The 24,661-nt window shown below is 34.6% G+C and overlaps 1 protein-coding gene across 8 annotated transcripts in view; it reads left to right on the forward strand.

Annotated features, from left to right (window-relative positions):
• Nucleotides 1-24,661, forward strand: part of AGFG1 (ArfGAP with FG repeats 1) — a 78,684-nt gene that overhangs the window by 36,746 nt on the left and 17,277 nt on the right. For 5 of the 8 annotated variants that reach the window (XM_045775252.2, XM_045775254.2, XM_045775255.2 and 2 more), the window contains exons 3-9: nt 6,447-6,562; nt 10,122-10,284; nt 11,312-11,465; nt 18,632-18,751; nt 19,419-19,490; nt 20,845-21,054; nt 22,324-22,504. In XM_045775252.2, the coding sequence (XP_045631208.1) occupies nt 6,447-6,562; nt 10,122-10,284; nt 11,312-11,465; nt 18,632-18,751; nt 19,419-19,490; nt 20,845-21,054; nt 22,324-22,504 (1,016 nt within the window). The remainder of the gene's footprint in view (nt 1-6,446; nt 6,563-10,121; nt 10,285-11,311; nt 11,466-18,631; nt 18,752-19,418; nt 19,491-20,844; nt 21,055-22,323; nt 22,505-24,661) is intronic. The other 3 variants (XM_045775257.2, XM_045775258.2, XM_045775259.2) reach the window with 1 other exon arrangement.

Here is a 24,661-nt window from a genome sequence, read left to right on the forward strand (position 1 = left end):
GATGATACATGGTATCTCGAGAGCTTCTAATGGGATTTCCTGTTTGTTAATATTTATTTCTGTTCAGTTTTTCTGTGTGCTTAGAAAGAGTGGATATTAGTTACTTGTTCATGAATTTTTCAGTTCTTTAAGTCTCTTGTTTCTGTGTTTTATGGGCAGTATTATCAAATGCTGTAATTATATCTTACATGGAGTCAATAATCCTCCATCTCTCCACTAAGGAGTGAAAAGACAAATAAGTCTAGTTGGATGTATATAGATTGGATTAATGAAAAAATATTCTCTAATTCCAGACCATCTTTCTGTCCTTTCCTTATTTTTTATCTTTTTACCTAGAGGTTGCAAACAGAGTCTAGTCACAGTGTTCATTCTTTGTATCCTTTTTGTGAAAATAAGGGCTTGTCAGAATAAAGGTAAATTCCCTTTCACACAAATTTCTGCTCTTGTTTTGCTGTCCCACGAGAGGATTATAAAGCTGTAATCTCTACCCTTATCTGTTTTCCTTCTCAAGCCTGGTGCAGCACTGTTTTCTTACCCTTTCTTTTTTATAGGACTAATTGAGAATTAGTATGGATATTTCCTATCTCTGGTGTCCGTAATTGAGTTTGTTAAATTGCTTGCATTACATGTATTTATTATCATGGTTTGGATGCCGTGCTGGAGAGCTTCTATTTGTTCTTCTACCTCTGGTCTTTACCCTGCTTTGGCTTCAGGCAGCTGGTTTATCTGGATACACAAATGGACTTTCTTGACTCCTGGCTTCCAGTTGGGTTTAGCTGATGGGGGAACATTGTCAGCGGATCAAAGGAAGAAAGGAAAGAGGGAGAGGTTAAAATATTTACTTTCTTTTTCCCCGTGGGATTTCTTGTATCCTTTCTGCATCCTTCCATTGAAGGTCAAACTCCCATCAAGTAGCCCTCTTCCTTTTAAGGTTACTGACCTCTTCCTCTCCTCCTCTCTTCACAGCAAGGTTGGGCCTTGCTGTTACTAATGAGGGGAATTATATTCATGTGATTTCCTTACAGCCTCTGTGCTTTGTAAATAGTCTATTAAACTTTTTTCAGATTTCCCAAATTGAGTATGCCACCTGTTTTCTATGGCAACCCTGACTGATAAGTATGCTTTAAAATATTTTAGGTTCTGTCAGTGGCTATTATGATTGCAGTTCTAAAGTGGATTAGCACTAGAATAAGGAAAAAATTATTCTGACAATTTCATGGGTTTATTCTGTTGGCTGATATGTAATTTTATTTTAAAATAAATAAATGATGTGTGGTTTTGAGCATTATTGGTATGTTTATTGAACACATACTATGGCACAACCCACAGTTTTAAGCATTATGGGGAATTCAAAAGTACATGAGACACGTGCAGTAATTTGAATATGAGGTAGTTGGTAATGAATCTCATGTGAGAAGTACAGAGTGCTATAGAAGTTTTGGAGGAGGGAGATTATTTTATCAAGACAACTTTGATTCTGTCTGCAGCAGGAAAGAAGGGAGACTCATAGTTTCCTGTGTTCCTGAGGAGACCTCTACTTCCCAGCCCTTTCTCACTTTACTATTCTGTAACCCACCTCTGAAAGTAATAATAACTAATACTTCTAGTTAAAGTTCACTATATATGCCTGTTCCGGAGTGGAAAACACCTAGTAACTCATTTAACCTTTCCACCATCCCTGTGAAGCAGGTTCTCTTACTAAACAGAGTTGAAATTCAAATTCAGGCTGTCCGGTTCCCTAGTCTAGGCTCTCAACTACCCCAGCCATCCCATTATTCTATAATTAGAACTGATTATCCACCTCCGTCAAAGAGATTATCAAAACTAATTACATCATGAGTGCAGCTCTTTCAAATGGTGTCTTTTCGGTATCATTCTTGTGGTGTTTCTGGTCCCCCAGCCGCATATTTCTCGTGAAAATAGATTTTATCAACTGCTGTGGCTTCTTGTTGCAGTCATATCTGTGAGGCTGCTCATTCGTTATAGATTTTAGCTCCTTACATAATGTCTTTTTTTTACTAGGGTTAATCATTTCTGCCAGTCTCAGTATCCGCATGGGTAATCCACATGATTATCACGATAATAGATAATTTGGCCTCCTGAATTCCTTGACCTCTTAACCTCCAATAATCCTGCATCTTATTTTAGATTTTTATTTGTCAAAAACTGAGTCACCTCTCAGAGTTCAGGTTCAAGCATCCTGTTCTCTGAACACCTCCACTTCTTTCTTCCCAGCTCATTCCCTCTAACTCCCAGCAACGTTGGTACAGCCTGAGGCTAAACGTCTTTGTTGTCCATCATCCTCATCGTATCTTTGTTTTTCTCACTTGAGATTCTATGGTCTGTTATAACCACTCCTTTTTAACTTCCGTTGTATTTTACCTTGATTAAAGCCGACACTTGACTACTTCGCACCTAAAGAGCCCGAGGAGACTGGAGGGAAACCCACAACTTTTATGACTGGTTTCACTTTAATACTTATGACCACAGGCCTCAGTACTGCTTGCTGTATTAATGATTCACTCTCCCATTGTCCTTTACCTTCGAGAAACTGTCCCTTTTCAGTATTTATTATTTTACTAACAAAACAAGCAAAAACAGAGAACTTTATACTTTCCTATCAAGAAATCTGTAAACCTGAAAGAGCAATTTTAGTAGAATGGTTGGAACAGAAGCCAGCTTTTCAGGAACTAAAATGTGAATGGGTCTCAAAGATTTAGAGACTGATATTTTGCCAGATGGGTCCTGGAACACTGTTTCTCTCAAATAAATCTTGCCCAATAATAGGATTAGTGACTACATAATTTTGAGAAATACTGAAAACTATATGTAGTGTATATATATGGAAAGAAAGTTTCGATGTGCTGGCTTAGATTTTAATAAAGCATTGTTTTTCAAACTTTGACCTATTCCCCAGTTACCCAAAGGGCTTGCCGAGACCCATGGCTGGGCAATCTCTTGAGGTTCTGATTTCTTTGGTCTTGGGTGGGTCCCGAAAGTTTGCATTTGCAAGTTCTTAGGTGATGCTGATGCTGCTGGTCCAGGGAATTGGGGAGCGTTTTTTGTTTTTTTTTGTTTTTTTTTAATATTTATTTATTTATTTTGAGAGACAACACGAGCTGGGGGAGGGGCAGAGGAAGAGGGAGAGAGAGAATCCACAAGTAGACTCCCCACTGAGCGCAGAGCTGGATTTGGGGCTCTGGATCCCAGGTCCCTGAGATGACCTGAGCCAAAACCAAGAAACCGACGCTTAACCAACTGAGCCACTCAGGTGCCCCTAGGGAATGCATTTTGAGAACCACTTCACTTAGGTATGAAGGTACAAATTCAACTGCCAGGAATGGTAGTTACAGTTAGGATTTTGAGCAATATAAAAAATAGTTATTGTGGGCTAATGTAGTCAGAAATAAGAACTAATATCAAGGGGTTTGGTAGTGAGATAGCATGAATTTTTACTGGACCCAAGCAGCTAGTTTTAGTGATTTTTCCAGTCAGAGCAGGAGCAGAAAGAACCGCAGCAGTTAGTACAGAATTTTGAGTGGCAGGGCCTACAGGCTGCTAATGCCAGGTATCTATAAACTTTACCATCAAGCACTTCATCTTTGCTTTATAGTACCATGATAAATGCCAAGACAGTAACTTAATGATCTTTCTTCAGCCCATCTTCTTTTTATTTGTATATTTGTTATTTATTCACTATTTGTTTGTAGTTCAAAAAATTGTGTATGGTAGTTAATGGGGATTTTTGGAGTGTAAAGACTAAATGTCATAAAGTATCCTGAACTAATTGTGTCAGTTACAGTTAATAATTCTTTGGCTTTGGGCAAATGATTATCATGTCTCTTGTTTTCTCATTTGGGAATTTTTAAGATACAAGAATTAGAAACTTCCAGTCCTCCCTTTAAAATGTAATTGTAAAGCCACAGCATCTTTCAAAATTACATTTTTGGAGAATCATTAGTCAGGTTTCTGACTAAGGAGAGTCCCAACTGGTTCTTCTTAAGTTGTTAAATAGTTGTTGGAGTAACTGCCTCTCTACAAGGTTGCTAGTATTTCTGGCAGTAAGTTGCATCACCATTTCTGGGTGTCTGCACTTCTTGGGCTTTGCCACTGAAAAATTTTTATAATGAGATTGTACCTTAACCGAGGACTTACGTGTGTCAGCTGTACTGCCTTAATGATGGTTTAGTATCTGTACTGAGCCTGGAGTAGGAGGGAACCACAAGAAAAGTTGTCTTGAAACATGCTTGGGGTACAGATAGAGGAAAAGGGTGAGTCCTTTTTCTGGTTCTTCTTTCTCCCTTACCCACTTCAGTGAGCAGGGTAAGATTGAGAGGTATGCTGCTACTTTTCATTCTGATTCCTCAAATCTTTGTCAGGCTTTTTGAAGCTAGATACTGTGTTCTTTTCACAGTGTTGTAATTGGTTATTTTTAAAAATAATATAATTTTAGTAACTTGTGGATTGGTTTCTTATAGCTTTATTGAAGAATAATTACAATAACTTGTGCATATTTAAGCTATACAATTTTGATGAATTTTGATGAAAAAAGTCACTAAAAAAATCCATCACTATAGTGACAAGACAACATACATTTTCATTATCCTGAAGAGTTTTTTGTGTCCATTTGTAATGTATCCGCTGATCTGCTTTCTATCACTGTAGATGTTTATATTTTCTAAAATATAAATGAATGGAATCATACAGTATTTACTTTAGAGGGGGCTCTGGCTTCTAAGCATAATTATCTTGAGGTTTATTCATGTAGTTGCCTGTATAAATAATTTATTCCTTTTAATTGCTGAAGAGTATCCTACTTGGATATCCCAAAATTGATCCATTCAACCTGTTGATGAACATTTTGGGTTGTTTCGACTTTGGAGCTGTTATCTGTAAAGCTTCTGTGAATATTGTATACAAATCTGAGTGTGGACATGTGTTTTTTATTTTTGTTGGGTAAATATTTTGGAAGTGGGATTGCTGGATCATCTGGTAGGTATATATTTAACTTTTAAGAAACCGTCAACAATCTTCCAAAGTGGTTGTACCATTTTAACATTTTTGAGAGTTCCAGTTGTTCCACATTGTTACCAACACATGATATGGATAATCTTTTTATTTTTAGCCATCTAGTGGTATATATGAGTGTCTATGTAGTGGAGTCTTCGTGTTGTTTTTAATTTTCTGCATGACTAGTGATTTCGGGCTGCTTATTTGCATGTCTTTCATGAAGTGTCTATTCACCTTCTCTGTCCTCTCTTACAAGTTTTTTGTAATTGAGTTTTAAGAATTTTTAAGTGTATTTTGGATTCACGTTCTTTTCGGTTCTTAACACATTTTGCCAATACTTTTTATCAGTTCGTGGCTTGTTTTTTCATGTTTTCTTTTAAGTTTTTTGAAGAGCAATAGTTGTAAAGTTTGATGTCCACCTTTATCAGTTTTTTCTTTATAATTCTCTGCTCGTTGTGTTCTATTTGAGTTCTGCATCATTTCATTTCTGTAATTTTTCTAAAAAGTTAAATATCTTAGTTTCTTCCTTTTTAGCCATTAGGGGTAAGAAAGCATAGGAGGTAATTATAAAGCTAGAGTTGCATCTGCCTTATATTTTTGTTATTGTTATGCTTTAAGCTCAAAATATTTATGGTTCTAGTACTTTTTATTTGGGGTTTTTTATTTGGTTGATTTTTTTTTTTTTTTTGAGTAATCTCTATATCTGACATGGGGTCTCGAACTCATGACCCTGAGATCAATAGTCACATGCTCTAAAGGCACCTGGGTGGCACAATCAGTTGAGCGTCTGACTCTTGGTTTTGGCTCAGGTTATGATCTCAGGGTGGTGAGATTGAGCCTCGTGTCGGGCTCCATGCTCAATGTGGTGTCTGCTTAAGTCTCTTTCTCCCTCTCCCTCTCCCCTCCCCCCGACTGTTCAATGTGCGTGCTCTCTCTCTATAATAAATAAATAGATAAATCTTTTTTTTTTTTAAAGAAAGAGTCACGTGCTCTTCTAACTGAAACCAGCCAGGTGCCCCTTTTTTGGTTGATTTTTAAATCTGTCAAAGATCCATGAAATTGTTGCTGGTCTAATTCCTCTGTTTTATGGGGTGAAGGAACTGAGGTTCATAAAAGTACATGACTTTACTCAGAGCTTACAGCTTAGGGTCATTTCAAGACGAAAAAGTCCCAGATCCCCTCAAATCCCATTTCATTAGTTGTTTCCCTGTGAGGTGTTATTTTTTATAATGCTGTTGCTAAGATTTTATTGCATACTGGAATATATTAAATTTACTTCATTCGTTGCTTCTTCGTTTTTCTTTGTGGTAAATATTCTCATTGAAAGCAGTGGTATTAAGTAGGTTAGCTTTTTGAAAGAATCCTATTTTTCCCTTAAACTTTGATTAAGTTAAGATGTCAATTTTAACACTTTTTTTTTTTAATTCTTTCCAAAGGTCTGTAAACAGATTTGGCTAGGATTATTTGATGATAGATCTTCAGCAATTCCAGACTTCAGGGATCCACAAAAAGTGAAAGAGTTCCTACAAGAAAAGTATGAAAAGAAAAGATGGTGAGTGAATAGTTTGTATTTAGAGCAAAGGCTCCCAAATTCACATTAATTATGGGTAAGATTAATCTAGGAAGGAAGGAAGGAAGGAAGGAAGGAAGGAAGGAAGGAAGGAAGGAAGGAATGAAGGAAGGAAGGAAATAGGTAGATAGGAAATAAGGAAATAGGTATGTAGGTAGATAGATCGTCGTGATATTCTGGCATTTTATTGGATTTGGTTTCTAAAAGCCTTGACTTCTACTTAAGTCAGCTGTGCCTAGCAGCAGTTTGTTCCTTATTCCCAGGCCTCCTACCATGTTTTTGGAAAGTTAGGGATCCTTCCTTCTAATCTTTCTGTAGTCCTATTAGCTTCTCAAGACATTCTAGTTTTATACAGCCTCTTTCTTAATCATCATTCGTTTAGAAAGTATTTAGCGTCTTTTGTATTCTAAGCGCTATGCCAAATCTCTTGTGTAGTAATCCATCTACTTAATTGCATTTTGCAGTAAGTCTTGTTCAAAATATCCTCACTTCTCACCCAAGAAATCATTTTACTACCTGATTAAGAAGAGAGCATTTATGGTCCCCTGACAAATCCATCAGATGTTAATTTTTAAAAAGAAGTTAAAACAGGTTGGACATATGGCTAGTGAAAGCCCAGAGCAGGAAATATGTCTATAAAACTAGTATTCAGCTACCCTGGAATCATCATTTTCAGCTACATGAATACAGTTTAATTCAATTTACTAAGAATTGAATGGTACACATTTCAGTGTACCATTTTTTTTTTTTTTTTTTTTGTGGGTACATATTTTTTTCAGTGGTACATATTTCCTTCTTGGGAGGTTAAGAAAAGTAAGGAGAGAGTCACAAATAGGGGGAATATATAAGGAGGAAGTAAATGGTTTCTCGTTTCCCTGAGGAGCTTTATTTTAACCCAGGGGATCCTGAGGAAGTATTTGCTGTGGTTCATGGGTGACATATCTCTACTTTGATTCAGTGAGCACAGTAGAAAGAAGTGGCTTTGATTTGTGTGCTCTGCGAACTTTGGATTCTTACTGTTCTCTAGAGGAGACTAGTTTTTGTAAGGCAAGATTAACCATAGCCAGGGCTACATTCAGTGGCACTAGATACGTTGAGTATGAATGGAGATAAAAACATACTAGTACAATTTTCAAGATTTTATTTATTTGAGAGAGCATGAGATTGGGGTGAGGGGCAGAGGGAAAAGCAGATTCCACACTGAGCAGGGAGTCTGATGCGGGGTTGATCCCAGGACTCCGGGATCATGACCTGAGCTGAAGGGAGACATTTAACTGTCTGAGCCACTAGGTACCCCCATACTAGTAAAATTTTAGATCAAGAAAGAAGAAAATCTTTGAGGGTGGGGTAATAGTAAAAACATGGTGTCATAAATGATTCTCTTAAAATGAAGTGTATAATTACCCTTCTATCATTTCAGCTCTTAATTTCCAAGATCTTGTATCCTGTAGTTAGACCTTTCTCCTTGCATAGCTATAGCCTAATTTTTGATTTTCCCAACAGTTTTACCAACTCAGAAAGTTAGTTTGAATAGAACTTAGATGGGATTTCAGATGGTTCATCTTCAAGTAGCAAAAGAAAAGTGTGCGTGAGTAAGAGTTAATAGATTTAAAACCATTGATTCCCTTCTTGCGTTTATGATGGTAATAACAATAGTAATAATAAAATTATTAATTCAGACCATAACCCAAATGACTGTAACCCTCAAATAATTATAATTCATGTTACTTTTTCTGTCCTGAGAAACAGGGCAGTAATGACAAGACTAATACAAATACACACTTGAATGGTGGGCACCTAGAGGGAGTGACCCACAGTTATGTGGGTCAGACCCTGTGCATTTTAAACTCACACTTCTTCATCCCTGGAACATGTAATGAGAGAGCAGTGCGGTGGGTTTTTAACATGACATAAGCACTGTCCAAATGCAGTCTCCCTAAAAATCCTCACTGTACTTAATACCTTGAGGTTGTTGTAGTCTTAGATCTGAAGGGGTTTTGAAATTGACCAGTTTTCAAACTCACTTCCTGTGCTACAGAAGCCTAGCTTCTTTACTTTTAGTCAGATGAGTGTTTTGAACCAAATAGTATTATCTGTTTTTATCCTTTGATAAGACTTGACTATACTCAAAAATTGATATCATCAGTGAATACACCAAATTATGGGAAAGCATAACTTCCTGTTTCCATTTTCATTTCACATCTGTCCCATTTACTGGGAAAGTAGTTGTATTGTTTATCATTATTATATAATTTGATAAGAGCTAACACTTATGTAGCTAATACACCTGTACCAGGATCTGTTCTAAGTATTTACAAATATTAACTCAGTTATACCTCCCAGCAACTATATCTCCATTTTATAGATGAAAAATTGGAGGCACAAAGGGTGAAGTAGTTTGCCCTAGGTTTCATAGCTATTGAGTGGTAGAGCTAGGATTTGAACTCTGTCTCTAGAACACATAGATGCTCTTAACCACTGTGTTTTCCTACGTCCCCCAAGTGATATGGGGGGTGGTGGTGGGGAGAAGGGTAGGGTGGGACAAAACCTAGAAATCGAACTAAAGCTGTGACATGATCCCAGTCCTAGAGATTAGCACTGGCAACGTTTGGGCATTATCTTCTTACTGCCTCTCTTTCCTTACTCTCGTCCTCCTATAAATCCTATATTTACATGACTGAGATCAAACCTGAAAGACCTGTAAAGACTTAGGAACATCTTTCCATGTTAGAACAAGAGTAGCTATGTAGTATTCTATTATATAGATGTTAACATAACCCCTTCAAGTATTTTTCTCCTGATGAATGTTTGATATGTGGCCAGATTTTTGAAATTATAAAGAAAGCTATGATAACATGCATGCACATGTATCTGTGTTACTTATCCAATTAATCCCAAAGGAGAAGTTTCTGGAAGTTGTACTTGTGGGACACAGAACATACCTGTTTATATATTTTAGTAGGAAGTAACAAAATTTATAAAATTTATGCTTGGAGCAAATGTGAATGATATTTTAATTTGCATTTTATGAGGTTACAAGTGTTTTCATTTCTGTGTCTCCATTTGTGAATTGTTTCCGCTTATTTAAAAATTACATTGTTGATCTTATTCTCCTAGATTTGTGATAGACTTTTATATTTTAGACTGTTAACTGTAATATAATAAACATTTGCCCATTCTTCTGCTCTCTTCTCAAATGTTATTAATGATCTTATGATAGTTTAATTTTTAAAAATTAGAGTTTTAACTGTTCATCATGATGATTAACTATAGATCCTCTCGTTTAAAAAAAGCAGTTATTTATTTTCTTAGAAAAATTCTGAGTAAATAATTGAAACAAGTTTTGTGGTTAGTCTTTATTATCCTTTCTGAGCATTTCAATTAAGTGCAGTCTTGAGCTATCAATTCTAAGAGAGTTTTGAAGTAAGATTAATGTTGAAATAGTCTCGTAAAAAATGAGAATTACGTTTATCATTTTTAAGCATAGTATTCCCTACATTTTTCTTAGTTAACTGCCTGCTTAATTTTTCATATGTTTTAGGTATGTCCCTCCAGAACAAGCCAAAGTGGTGGCATCAGTTCATGCGTCTATTTCAGGGTCCTCTGCTAGTAGCACAAGCAGCACACCTGAGGTCAAGCCACTGAAGTCCCTGTTAGGAGATTCAGCACCAGCACTGCACTTAAATAAGGGCACACCTAGTCAGGTGAGTAGTCTTAAGTCTTTGTAGAGGCTTCTACTTAAGGAGGATAGTGAGTATCATGAATTGGAGAATTCTTTAAGACAGGAACATAAACTTATATGCCAGTAGCATTCTGTCCTAAAGGTTTGTAATACATTAAAAGAATCTTGGTTAAGTGGTTGGGAGGTGCATATTTTCGTTCTCTTGCTACTGCAAATTAGAGTTTGTTTGAATGTTCCACAGGTTTGTAAAGGTGTACAGGAATGTTGTTAATGGCTAGCTATCATATAACCTACATTTAGTTAAACATGACTGTACGGGGACCATTAGAGTTAGAGCAGTATAGTCTCTGTGATGGACTTTTACAAGAAAGAATTTCTTAAGCAGTAGAATTTTCCCCCTGCCTAATTGTGAAGCATGTTTATCATTGAAACACAGGTGGCTTTGCATTACATACCTTATTTTAAAAAACTAAACAGACTGAAGTCTTTTCATAACTTGGTAAAAAAAGTTTGTGTTTCTGCACTTCATTACAATTGACTGAGCTGTGACAAATTTGTTCCTGTCTGGGGTTACAGCGTCTGTCCTACACAGGAATGGTTCTGAGGCATAGTACTGTTTGAATTAAAGCCTACCCTTTCTAATCACACTTGGGCATCTGGATAAAATTCAGTTTTCACAAGAGATTTGAGTCAAAAGTAAAGAGAAGGGTTAAGTCAGTATATTGTACTCTTCCCATCATATAAAGGATGTGTTTTATGAAAGTCTTATCATTGCTGTCTTAGAAGAAGTCTGTCTTGTGTTAGAAGGTGTAACAACTGTTGTATACAGTATTTGTTTGCCTTTGACTTTGTACTTAGAATTGAGAGATAATTTGGCGATAGATGTTCAAAATTTGTGCTTTTCAAAAAATAGCAAAGTATGCAAAACTACTAATGAAAGATTATGTAATCTTTAAAACTGTGTTTTAAACTTGGTGAATTGGAAATAGTGTTCTAAAAGTGTAGCAGATCTGACTGGAAGCTCTCTATAGTTAATATGTGGTTTATAGTCCCCAGTTGTAGGTCGCTCTCAAGCGCAGCAGCAGGAAAAGAAACAGTTTGACCTTTTAAGTGATCTTGGCTCAGACATCTTTGCTGCTCCAGCACCTCAGTCAACAGCTACAGCCAATTTTGCTAACTTTGCACATTTCAACAGTCATGCAGGTACGTGTTTTTTCCCAACAGCTTTTTGCCAGACATGTATATAGCATGGAGAAACATCCATTCTTTTTAAAACTTAAATATCAGTAAATGTGCTTTATTGAGGGGGTGGGCCCTCATAGCTGTTGAGGTGTAATATGTAGCCATGTAACCCTCGTGCTTTTTTAATCACAGAAGAGATTATACTTAATGTCAGATACAGACATGACCTCTTTCCAAAGAAAAATGGGAAAAAACTTTTTAATGTATTTTTTTACCCTTTTAATATGGAAAATTGCAAATACTCATAAGTGACCAGATAATATAACCCTGTGTACTCATTGCTTATGCCTAATCTGGTTTCATTTGTCATTCTACTCATTTCCTCCTCTTAAATTATTTTGAAGCAATTATAGACATACTTGTTTATCCCTTAATACTTTATATGTATCTATAAAACAGAAGAACTGTGTTAAACATAACCATGGTAGTATTATCATTCCTTAACTAATAATGATAATAATTATTATTATTCATTAGTCACTATCCACATTTTCCATTACAGTTCAGACAGACACACACAGTTTATTCAGATAAGGTGTACACACGGCAGTTGTGAGATAGATCACGTCATAGTCTTTGGGTTCTTCCTCCATCTCATTTTTCTCCTCTGTTGTTTGTTGAAGAAATCAGGTTATTTGTCCTGTAGAGTATTTAGTTGATTTTAATCTGAATTTGTTGATTGCACCACTCTGGGGTCCTTTGACAGGTTCTTCTCTCTGTATTCTCTATAAATTGATAGTTGGTTCTAGATATATGATCTGTTACAGGTTATTTTTTTGGAGTGGTGCAAACCTGCTACTTATGGTTTAAGAGGCACATATTATCGATTGTTTCTGTTTTTGTAGTATGAGCTGTTGATGCTCCATGCCTGGGTCCGTTTTGCAAAATGTTGATATTCTAAATTTATCATTCCTTCATTTATGAGCTGAAATACTTCTTTAAAAATCTTTGGTTATCCAGTGGTATAATTTGTGTAGGAAAGTTAATATATGACTGATTCTGACCAATCGTGTATCAGAATGAGTTGAATCCCCACCATAGTTTAATGATGATCTATTTTTTGTTTCATATCATTATGGATTCATAGATTTAACATTTGCTACATCTCAAATCTGTTGTCATTATTATCTTTATTGATGTTCATATTATCCCATCTTTAGAGTAGCAGTATCTTCAGGTTGGCTCTAGAAGATATAACTTCTTTTTATTCCCAGACTTAACATGTTTGTTACAAGAGTTAAATGTACTTCACCAGAAATTAGAAGTTATGGAGTTTTGTTTTGTAAATGAATATGTAAAACTTGCAGTTGCTTAGGTAATATTTAAAAATTGATTATTAAAGTATGGATGTAGTCATTTGTGCCTTTCTAATTGTAATAGTAAATAATTATAGTGGACAGTGAAATGGCATAATGTAGTGAAAAGAAATAGGCTTTGGAGTCGGAATGAGTCTTTAGAGTTGTTTATGCTTCCTTCTACTTTTTTTTATAAGGTCTGATATAAACAGTCTGAAAGCCTACATTGTATTTATATCAGAGATACGTGTGAAATAATCTTTTGGATGCCAGTAGGCTTTGATGTGTATGTCCTAGAAAGTTTACTTCTCAGCATTTGTGAGTTGAGTAAGCATCATACCAAATGTAGAGCACTAAAATTAAGAATTGATTTTGTCATCATTTGAAACTTTGCTTTATATTTTTGCATGTATGTATGGGGTATTAGCTTACATTTTTTGTTTCTTTGTCACTGATTTTCATAACTTTAATTATATAATCAAGAAAAATTCAAGACTATCTTTCTAAAACTTGTATTTCACTATTTTGTGAGCATAGCAGAAACTAGCACTTATAGAATTGATTTCCTATTTGTATTTTAGAACTTACTTTACCTTCTTTTACTCACCTGTGAGATTGTGATGCTGTTCCTTCATTTTAATTTGATGACCTGGCTTATAGTTGGATAATAATGGTATTAAGTATAACATATATACACACACACCCAAAATGTACTGTTTAAGATAATTCTAAAAATTATGGAAAAGCTGCTCTTCAGCCACATTTCTTTCTAGCAAGCATTAAAGGAACCTTTTGTTTTAAATATTAATGAGAAAAAGTAAATGTTAAAGTATTTTCTAAGGGCCTGCTACAGAAGGAAATTATGTGTAATTTATATATGTTTGTGTGTGTGTGTTTGCTTTAAAAAGGGATACTAGGATGAAGAGGATCTCTTTCTTAGCAAAGATTATACTGAGAAGGGTAAAAAATCAGGAAGCTTAAGATGTTGGGACTGTGGTAGGTTTCTCTTTTCCTGTGTTAGCTATGCAGCAAAAAGTCCAGGAAACCTGGGGAGACTTTTCCCCCTTCATTCTCCAGGTGGGCAGCTAGTCTCCTCTGACCAAAGAGGAGCCCCAGCTCTGCGTTCCCACCTGTTGCTTGAATCCTGGCAAAAGGAGTTGAAGAATCAAGGAATATAGAGTGAACCTTCTGTAATTCATGAATAGTTTGCATTTATTTCAATGTTACACTTACTGATATATAATTTGAGGTGACTGATAAGTAGCTACCAAGCTCTTTTGTAAATTTTCAACTTGTTTCATGTTCCCCTTGTGTTTTTGTCCTTAAGTGCAATTTGTGAATATTCACCATTCAAGGAAATAATGCTATCCTCTTCCAGGTAGCCTTGTTAGCCAAAAATAGTTATACAGGTCATTGCAGCTCCACCAGCTGCTTTGTAACATGATTCCACTCATAGCATCAATAACTCCTTTAAAATGCTCTTTGAATATAATAGCCATTATTTAATTGTAGAATGTTAAAAAAAAAAAAAAAGGAAACAAATGAAACCCGTAATTTTATCAGTTTGATAGAAGATAGTAGATCTTAACTGTTTTGTCTCTTTTCCACATGTGGTGGAAATGGTAGGAAAGATTAGTCTGTGAGGATATAGTTTAATAACCATGTCAGTTAGGTCAGGTTGCCTAAGAGGAGTAGTTTTTTAGCCTGAAGTTCTTATTTGTGAATGCACACTCAAATCACCTTTTTAAAAAAAACAAAAAAAAAAAACCCCAAAACTCCATGTGATTCCAGGAGAATAAAATATATACACATGCTACAAGAAGAAAGCTAATAAAATTATTCATTTCCTCTTTTTCTGTTCTATGTCTTTTTCCCTAGCCTTTACAAGAACTCTGAATCTTTATTTTTCCATGTATGGTCCACAGATATAAAGTCAGCCACCCTGAAATTTTCATTTTTTTTTTTTTTTTTAGATTTGTTTATTTGAGTGAGAGAGAGAGAGAGGGCGTTCGAGCCGGCATGTGTGCAACAGGTGGCAGGGTGGGGGTGGAGGGAGAGCACCCTCAAGCAGACTCTCCCAGGAGATCATGACCTAAGCTGAAACCTAAGAGTTGGACACTCAACCGAAGGAGTTACCCAGGCACCTCTTAAAAAACTTTCTAAGGCGAAAATTTTCTCCTGTACAGATTGATATGACAAATGGAACTTTTAATAGCAAATGATAATTATTCAGATATGCCAGTCTAGTGAGCATTATTTTATAGGGAAACCTGTTATATTTGCAGATAGTTTAATGACTTAAAAGCCGGATGTCTTCACCCTTCATCCGAACATCCTGGGCTGAGATGGTATGTGGCGATGTGTATCAGTGATGGGGTTATCGCTGTGTTCAGGAAAAGTCATCTTTCACAGAAGTACTTACGCAGTTAGAAACATAATTAGCCTACAGAATTTAAGTTATTTTGCTTGGTAATAAACATACCACAAACCTATGAACTATAAACTGTCATTGATTTTTGTCACACCTCGTACTATGGACGTTAAACTTTATTGTCTTGCCATCTAGTTAACACAGGTTAATAATATAATGCATTGTAGAAGGAACCACATCCAAAGGGGGATGTTCTAACCCCCTGTTGCCACATGGACATACAGGCTCAGGATTACTAGATATACTGATTTTCTTTTAAGAGAAGCAAGAAAGCTTGTTTATTTAATGTGAAATGTTCTAAGTGTTGGGGTTGATGAAAAAGAATTTAAATATGTAGGTGAAACAAATTCAGCTCAATTTGATGACTGCAGTCAGTTTCTATCTCTGGTCTCTACGTTTATCTTCCTTTCTCATGAGTACCGATATCTCACTGGAGGTGGAAGACAGTTCTCAGCAAGATTCAGGCTCATTAACTTCAATGCCTTAAATTCTTAAACTGAGATTATTTCTTTGTGCTTTTTGAGATAAGATCATATTTAAAAAGCATCTTTACTGTTTTGTCACCTTCTGTTCAGTTTATATTTCTTTGTATAGAGATTGCTTGAGGTTCCAGATAGTAATTTTTGTATTATTGAATTTATTAGTGTTTAATTTCCAAAGTTGTGGTTTCTAAAAATTCATTCTACAGTACTTACCAATTTTAAAAGTTACTATAACCAATTGTTGAAGACACTGAGTAGATGTAATGTCTCCATATAAAAACTGATAGAAGTATTACAAAGTCTTGCTTTGCTCTAATGAATAGGTGTTTGATTAATGTGTTTGGTGCTTCGGTTGGAAAACACCAGTGTTTATAAATGTGATAAAACAGACTTGATTAACAAAACAGATTATGTTGAACTGAGTTGTTTCCTGATGATGTTTGAAACATGTTAAATGTATATTTTCCCTATAATGGTCTAAATGTAAGTTAAATGTGGAATATGTATTATTGTAGACTACATATTCACGTATATTCGAGATTGTAAGTGATAAACCAGCTTAGGGACCTAATTCCTTTTTCTCCAAGGTATAGATGCGTGTCATTTATTCTCAAATGTACAACTAAATTGTTCAAAAAACTTAGAACATGTCTTTTGAAATATAACCCACTCTAAATTTGAGAACTTCTGTACCATATTCTTTTATTTTTGGTTGATAGTTTTATCTATATGTTTAATATTCGACTTCTTTTAGTAGAATTTTCCTCTTCTGGACCTAGTATTCCGAAGTTCTTAAAAATCTATTCCTGTTGTCTTATAATTTGTAGAGTCATACTACTGGATTTGCAAGTACAGGTCATTTAGTGAATCCTTTTGTTTTGCTAGTGAAAAAACTGGAAGAGCCTGAGCAGTTGAGGGACTTGTCCAAGGCTGTACAGTTTCTTTGTTAGGATGGAATTCTCTGATTATTTTAGATTCACTTTTCATAAACTTAGTTCATTATACTAAATGGTAACTATGTTTAAACTTGTATTTATTATTTAAACTTGTGTGGATATTTCTTCCAAATACTTTTCAATATATTGATCTTTTCATTTATTTTTTATTAGTATATCTTTCATTGTGTTTATTTTTGGGAAAGTAAAATCTCAGCCTATAAAGAAATTGAATTTTCTTATGTTAAGTAGAAATAATAACAAGATTTCAGAGTATCCAGTAAATACAAAATTTATTTTGTTATGCAGTAAGCAGCCTTTTGACCTTTTAATTTAGATACCTCTGTGTAATGTTTGAAAGCTAGGACAAATGTGTTTAAAAAAGGTTTTCAAGAACAAAGTGTGAGCAGTGATATGTATATGTAGCATAGCACTTCCACCTGTCGGAAGTGCTAGATGTGAGGACGTAGGAAGGGAAGTGGCACAGGTGTCTAGTAAAAGGAGGTCTACTTTAGGTGATTTCCCCCTGCTGCAGTCATACCCTTTCAGACAGACACAAAAGAGTAATTATAAAATGCTATAAATAAAGCTAGAGTGATGTTTTACTTGGTTAGTGGAAAATTTCTTGTTTATAACTTTTTTGTTTTTTATAAATTAGAATACATATTTATTGCAAAAGCTTTTAGTAAACTCAAGCAAAGGAGAAAACGATACCAATCTGAAAATTCACTACTTTGAGTTAACGAAAACGCGGATTTTCTGTGCACATGATACCATGCTAACAAAATTGGCAAATGAAAATGTATTTCGAATCTGTTTATCTTATTGACTTTGTCATAATCATCTTTAAATAGGACTACATATTCTATGTTTTTTTTTAAATGGCTGCCTTATATTTCTTTGTATAATGTTTCATAATATATTTAAGTGATCCCTCATTACTGGCCGTTTTGAGTTTTTAATTTTTTTCATTATTATAAAACACATGTTGTTTAGCTGTTAGATGTAGCCATACTCATTTATAAGATTATTTCTTTACCAAAACTTCCTTGAAGTGAAATTGCCTGCAAAGGATTTAAAAGTCGCTGACTCTTACTGTGTTGATGGCATTCAGCCTTTATCTTTTGGGCATGCTTTTCATTCTTCCCACTTAGCATTCCCTTTCCTGCATACCAGCGACTTCTCATCATACTCTCTATAAAAATCTTATTCAGCATCATCTTTAGCCTTTAAAAAAAAATCTTTTGAATTATTTTACTTAGCTACATATTTTAAGTTTAGAGAAGCCTAAAAATTTGCTCTTATATTGATGACCTGTGGGAAAATACCAATTGGTCTTTTTCACTGAGTCTGAAGTACACATAAATTTTACTGTTTTCATCATTTCTCAAATTTTAGTATGTCTGAAAAATGGCAGGTTCTAATAGAATGTGAATATCTTTGATTTGTTTGGCAGCTCTGTCCTTGTTATACATTCAGTTTTTCAAATTTTTATATGCCATGGTGTAAAATAGTTGTAAACTTAGAAAAAACCCAAAAGAATATTAAAGGAATTTAACCTTCTTTGTATCATTATTTTAGATTCACATAGCTGGTGAATCACTTACTACCATTTTAAGTCTGAATTTTCCAGAATGTAATCTATATCATACATCTCTGTTTGCTTTACTGTAACTCATGTATTTAATGCTCTTAGAGGTTCCTTTAATAGAATCACTTTTACTCTACTATTCCTGTGGCTATTCAAAGGGTATTGTGTACACATTTATTGTTATACAAAGTGTTTGGGGAAATTTTTGGATATGTTTTAATGAATTGCTTGAAACTGGGTTAAATAAACATTGGTAGGATTTATGATTTGATTTCTAAGTGAATTCTCTTTAAAGTGAATTATGAGACAAACTTTTCATAAAATTTCATTTGTCATATTTTTCATTTATAATTTTCATATTCATTAACATATATTGTTCCTTACCATTTACAGCTCAGAATTCTGCAAATGCAGATTTTGCAAACTTTGATGCATTTGGACAGTCTAGTGGTTCGAGTAATTTTGGAGGTTTCCCCACAGCGAGTCACTCTCCTTTTCAGCCCCAAACTACAGGTAGAGCGTCTCCGGCATTATGCTTCAGTGTTTACTTTAAAACATAAAACTCTCTAGATGTCGTTTGAAAAATTATTCTAAACTTAAAATCTATAATTATTTGATTTTCAAATAGTTCTATCCTTAAAAAGCTCTGGGGAAACCTGAAATCTTTATTTTTTTCTGTGTTCATCTGTTTTTTTTTTTAACTCTCTGGTGTGTTGTCTAATTCGTAGTGTCTGTTCTCTTCCTTTTCCTGCGCATGAGTCTTCCTTAAATTTCTTTATGCATTACAGTGCTAAAAATTTGTTAGATTCACAGAGCACATTAAATAAAGGCTCTGAATAAAGGAAGCTAATGGATTGCTTCCATAGAAATAAAAATATAAGTAATTTTCAGGGCAGCAAGCTTGAGAAGATAAATACTGGTAGTCAAAATCAGACTATTGAACAATCACCCTAATCAGACTGGAAATAGTTTTCTGTGCAGGAATCGGTCTTCAGACATTGAGTGCTGTCCCATTACCTGTATTATTTTCGGAATCTCATTGAACCCTCCTTTAGATCTTTGGCTGATTATTTTTCTTTCAACTTTTAACTCTGTGTATTGTCTTAAAGCCTTTTCTTTCAATTTTCTTTTTTCTTTTCTTGTTTAAATTCCATCATTTACATAATTTCTGGCTCTCCAGCATTTAGAATGCTTTCATCTAGCTGCAGTTTTGGTGAATTTACTTCAGCTTTTCCTCTCCAGGCTTCCAACAGTAAGTTCTGTTGTCAAGTAGGCATCTTTTACTAATTTGTATGTTTTATGTTGTTTCATGGATTTTTCAATTATAGAACGTTACTCATTTTTTAATGGTAATCATTCTGAAATTCTCACTTTTATTCTCTCTTCACTATTACTAATCTCAGAGAACACAATAGTATACAATAAAAGAGTTGATTTAATAGTTCAGTATTTAATAATTAGAAGTAAATTTCATCATACAAATTTTGAAAGCTTAGTATGACGTACTTTGTTCACCAGCTACTTACAACAGATCACAGTCTTAAATACTAACACACATTACTTAGTTTTGATTGAAAACTACTGGAGCTTAATTCCTGAAAGAAATTTTATCAGTATAAATTTTATAATGTCTATAATACTAATTGATGGGAAAGTGTTTGTGTTCTCTTTTTTAAAATAGGGCTGTATCTTTCTGTATTTACAATATCTGTAATTGTGCTTTGCTATCATTTAATATATAACTATATATACTGTTTTGATTGCTGCAGTTACCATGTAGGTGTAAAGAACTAATAACAACAGTGTAGCATCAGAGGCATAGAATGAGATAGTCTGGCTTTAGTCTTGATAGTACTTTAGAGAAGTCTCTAGAGTACAGAACAATCTTTAAAATCTTAGCAGGATATATACAGTAGTGACCATTGGGTGAATTGTGGTCTATAAATTTAAAAATTGGTATGATATTTAGATTATAGATTGTGTACTCTAATTTTTATTCCTTGAACTATATGATAGGACATGATTTTACTGAGGACAATCATGATATTATATGTACATTAAATTATGCGGAATTACATATGAGCTCTTCAAGTAAAATAAGCATAAAGCTCAAAGACCACTTTTTAAGAAATTGTAGATCAAAATAGTACATCTTAAACATTTTAAATCCCCACCCTGGGATTTGTTTCAACCATGTCTGTATTGGAGCTACAGGAGCTTAGAGTTTAAGATACTTTGCATCTTGCTTATGGAATCCGTTTAGGGAGAACTAGTAAAAGGTGATAGTATATAGATAGCTGAATAGTCTATAAGGTAACTGAGTCTTAAACCAGGTAGCATGGAGTTAATCTTCTGTGACTTATAGTCTTCACTTCAGGGTACAGGGTAGATAATTACATATAGTAACTTGTTACCCTATGTATTGCCAGGGCCTTTGAAAATGTAGTTTCCCAAATTATAAAAAGTCATATAGATGATCAAAGTTAAATGCCATCTGCCAGTAGGATTGCTTATAGAACACTTAATTAAGGAAGAAATCATGTAATCTATCAAAGGATTTTAGGAGAAGTCTAGAAATTTCAAGTGTTTTGTTTATTCTGTTACAGGTGGAAGTGCTGGATCAGTAAATGCTAATTTTGCTCATTTTGATAACTTCCCCAAATCCTCCAGTGCTGATTTTGGAACCTTCAATACTTCTCAGAGTCATCAAACAGCATCGGCTGTTAGTAAAGTTTCAACGAACAAAGCTGGTCTACAGACTACAGACAAATATGCAGCACTTGCTAATTTAGATAATATCTTCAGTGCTGGGCAAGGTATTAAGCTTTAAACAAAATAAATACCAATTTGTATATTAAACAGTCCTCTAAATTTGGTTGTGCCTATTAAAATTTAAGGTCATTATGCTTTTCATAGTTGTGAAGAAATTTTGTCTATACTTAAGGTTCATGACTATTTGCCATATTTTGGATGTGAAACAATCCAATAGTAGGCCTTTTGGAAGGCCTAGAAACTATTTGTAAAGTTCTAATTTTAAAAGAAAATATTGACAGAATACAATTTTGTCTTAGAAGGGCGCCTGGGTGGCGCGGTCGTTAAGCATCTGCCTTCGCGGCTCAGGGCGTGATCCCGGCGTTCTGGGATCGAGCCCCACATCAGGCTCCTCCACTAGGAGCCTGCTTCTTCCTCTCCCACTCCCCCTGCTTGTGTTCCCTCTCTCGCTGGCTGTCTCTGTCAAATAAATAAAATAAAAATATTTAAAAAAAAAAAAAAAAAGAAAGTATGTTTCACTGTTGGAGGGCCATAGAGGGCCAACAAATCCTATTAATAGTGCTGACTGGAGGGTTATATGGTGGTTTTTGTAATATATGTGTTTTGAACTATTTTTACTATTAATATTTTGGTATTTTAAAAAATTATTTTCACAGTATATTTTTATACCTGGTTTTGATCTTAAGGCCAGTATTTTGCCTCTCAAAATGTGTAGTGTGGTAGAGAACAGCAGAGGTCTGCTTTTGGACTGGAGTCTGCATCCTGATCTCTGACCATGCTTTCTCATCTCCAAAATGAGGGTAGTAATAGCATCGAACTTGCATGTGTTACTGTATCTCAGTCATTTAGAACAGTGCCTGGCACATAAGTGCTATGTAAATGTTTCCTCTTACTACTGTCTCTAATTTTTTTATGGACAGCCCTGGGAAAATGATATTATTAATGGGTTATTCACATTGAGTCTAGCATTTTATAAATTGTATGTTCACTTGAGTGAGAATCACCTGTTTTGGAGATGTTAATGTGGCACTTCGAGAATTTGTTCTTTATACATGAGCTAGACATGTTATTGGTACAACATTTTCGTTTTTGTTACAGAAGCAGCTTTTTGTCTCTACCAAAATGGTACGTGTAGCAACTAATCTTGTCTGATAGTTTCTAGGTAGTTTATTAGATAAGACTGTAGAGTCCTATCCATTTATTTGCTTAGCTTTAAATCAGTTTTAAATTTACATGTGTTTCATGGCAAATGGAGTTGATAAATTGAAAGCATAACTAAGTTTTCAGTGTAATTTGTTTTTGTTCGTTTATAGGTGGTGATCAGGGGAGTGGCTTTGGGACCACAGGTAAAGCTCCTGTTGGTTCTGTGGTTTCAGTTCCCAGTCAGTCAAGTGCATCCTCAGACAAATACGCAGCCCTGGCAGAACTAGACAGTGTTTTCAGCTCTGCAGCCACTTCCAGTAATGCATATACTTCCACAAGTAATGCTAGCAGGTACCTTACCTTGTCTCAGTCAATGTTCCTGGTTCGTGTTGTATCTTTTTTTTGACTCCGAATAAATGTTAAATAATGACTGGGGACATATTTTTTAAATTTTTGAGTATTTTTGTAGTTTGCAGAAACTGAGTTTAATTTGCTAATTAAAATATCGTTGAGTAATTGCCATTTTATCTTTTTATTTAATCAAAGGTTTTGTTACTTTTCTTCCTTGAACACTAAAGTGTAATTGAGGGTGTATACACATCTCAGAGTGGAGAGTTATATACAGATTTAATTATACTGAGCAGAGAATCCATTTAGCAAATTATATACTTTTAAGGTACAGTTTTCAGTCATGAAGACTAAACACTGAAAGTAACATGTTGTAGCTTTAATTGTAAATAAACATTTTTAGAAATGTTTGCAAGAGAACCCAAGACCCAATTCTGTATCTCATCAGTGTCCTACTAGTATTAACACATAGACATTTGTTAACTGTGTTCAAATATATCTGGTGTGAGGGAATTCTTGGCAGCAGAAAGTCTAACACATTTTAACAGCAATAGATCTTTAAAAACTCTTCTAGTTGTAACTTCTGCATTTCTGAAGGAAACAGATCCAGAAGTACAAGTGACTTACCATACAGTGCTTTCTTTATCCATCTCTTTGTTTTCCATCCTGCATATTCTCTCTTCTTTCTTTTGTTATCTGAGCAGCTTTTTGTTTCCCTTTAGCGCCTTTTCTAGAGAGAAATGGGAGGATTGTAACACTAACTACTTGGATTCTCCAGTAATTAATTTTCTATATGCCAAATAGGAAAAATTGAATACAAAGAATAAAGTTTAGAGTATTTATATATATATATATTGTCATTAAGATTGTCTGTGTTAGACATGTATAATAGTGACCTATAGCAAGGTGACCATAAAGTCTGGAAACATAGGTATACATAACAAATGGTTTATTGATATCATATTACTGTGGACCTGAGACCCTTTCAAGGGGTCTTAGAAGTTAAAACTATAGTCAAAATAATTCTGACAGGTTGTGTTTTCAGTATTTGACATTTGTAATGATGGTGCAAAAACAGTGACAAATAAAAACTTGCCAGCACTTTAGCACAAATTAAGACCACGACACCAAACTGTACTAGTAGTCATCTAATTGTCATTATATTTCTTACACCACACATTCAGTTTTACTTGTGAATAGTCTTGATTTAGTTTTCCTGATTAATATTCTTTTTAATTTTTAATGAGGTATCATTGGTATATAACATTGATTTCAGGTATACAACATAATGATTTGATGTTTGTGTACATTGTGAAATGATCACGTAAGTGTAGTTACTGTCTGTCCCCATACAGAGCTAACTTTTAGGATTTACTCTCTTTATAACTTTCAAGTATGCACTATAATATTACTGACTATAGTCACCGTGCTGTACATTACTTCCCCATGACTTATTTATATATTCTTACAAATATTCTTGATGAAACAGTGAAAAAATTTAATTTTATTGCGGTGCTGGGGTGGCTCAGTTGGTTAAACGTCCGACTCTCGGTTTCAGCTTGGGTCATGATCTCATGGGTTGTGGGATTGAGCCCCACATCGGGCTCTGGGCTCAGTAGGGAGTCAGCTTGAGAGTCTCTCCCTCTCTTTCTCTGTTCCCCCCCTCTTATTCTCTCAAATCTTTTTAAAAATCTAATTTTATTAAATCTTGACCCTTAAATAATGTCTTCTTAACTTTCTATGTGTTCAAGTAAGGTATGTATCAAGTAGTTTCTGCTGCATATTATGAGTATGGTGGATGACTTGAGGAAAGTCACCTTGTGTGGTTGTTTGAGTTATGGAATGAACCAGCCACATACAATAATGGATATATCCATTGTTTTATGGGAAAATAAAAGTAAGACTGATAATAACCATGGTGATTCATATCTGGATATTTGGCAGACATTTTCTCAAAAATGAAATATTTAAGTCTGTCACTTTAAGGAAGATAACTGATAAAATTCACACTTCCAAGCAAATACTAGGATTTTAGAAGATTTATTGACTCCACCATGAGCTTGACAGCTTCACATTACTTTTCTGATAATATGAGTGGTGATATTAATGAATGTAAATTTTTGATTTTTGCATAAGGAAATTGTTGACATTTAGATTTGC

Source organism: Ursus americanus, chromosome 1, assembly GCF_024610735.1.
Source record: "Ursus americanus isolate L20-20 chromosome 1, mUrsAme1.1.p, whole genome shotgun sequence".
Classification (NCBI taxonomy): domain Eukaryota; kingdom Metazoa; phylum Chordata; class Mammalia; order Carnivora; family Ursidae; genus Ursus; species Ursus americanus.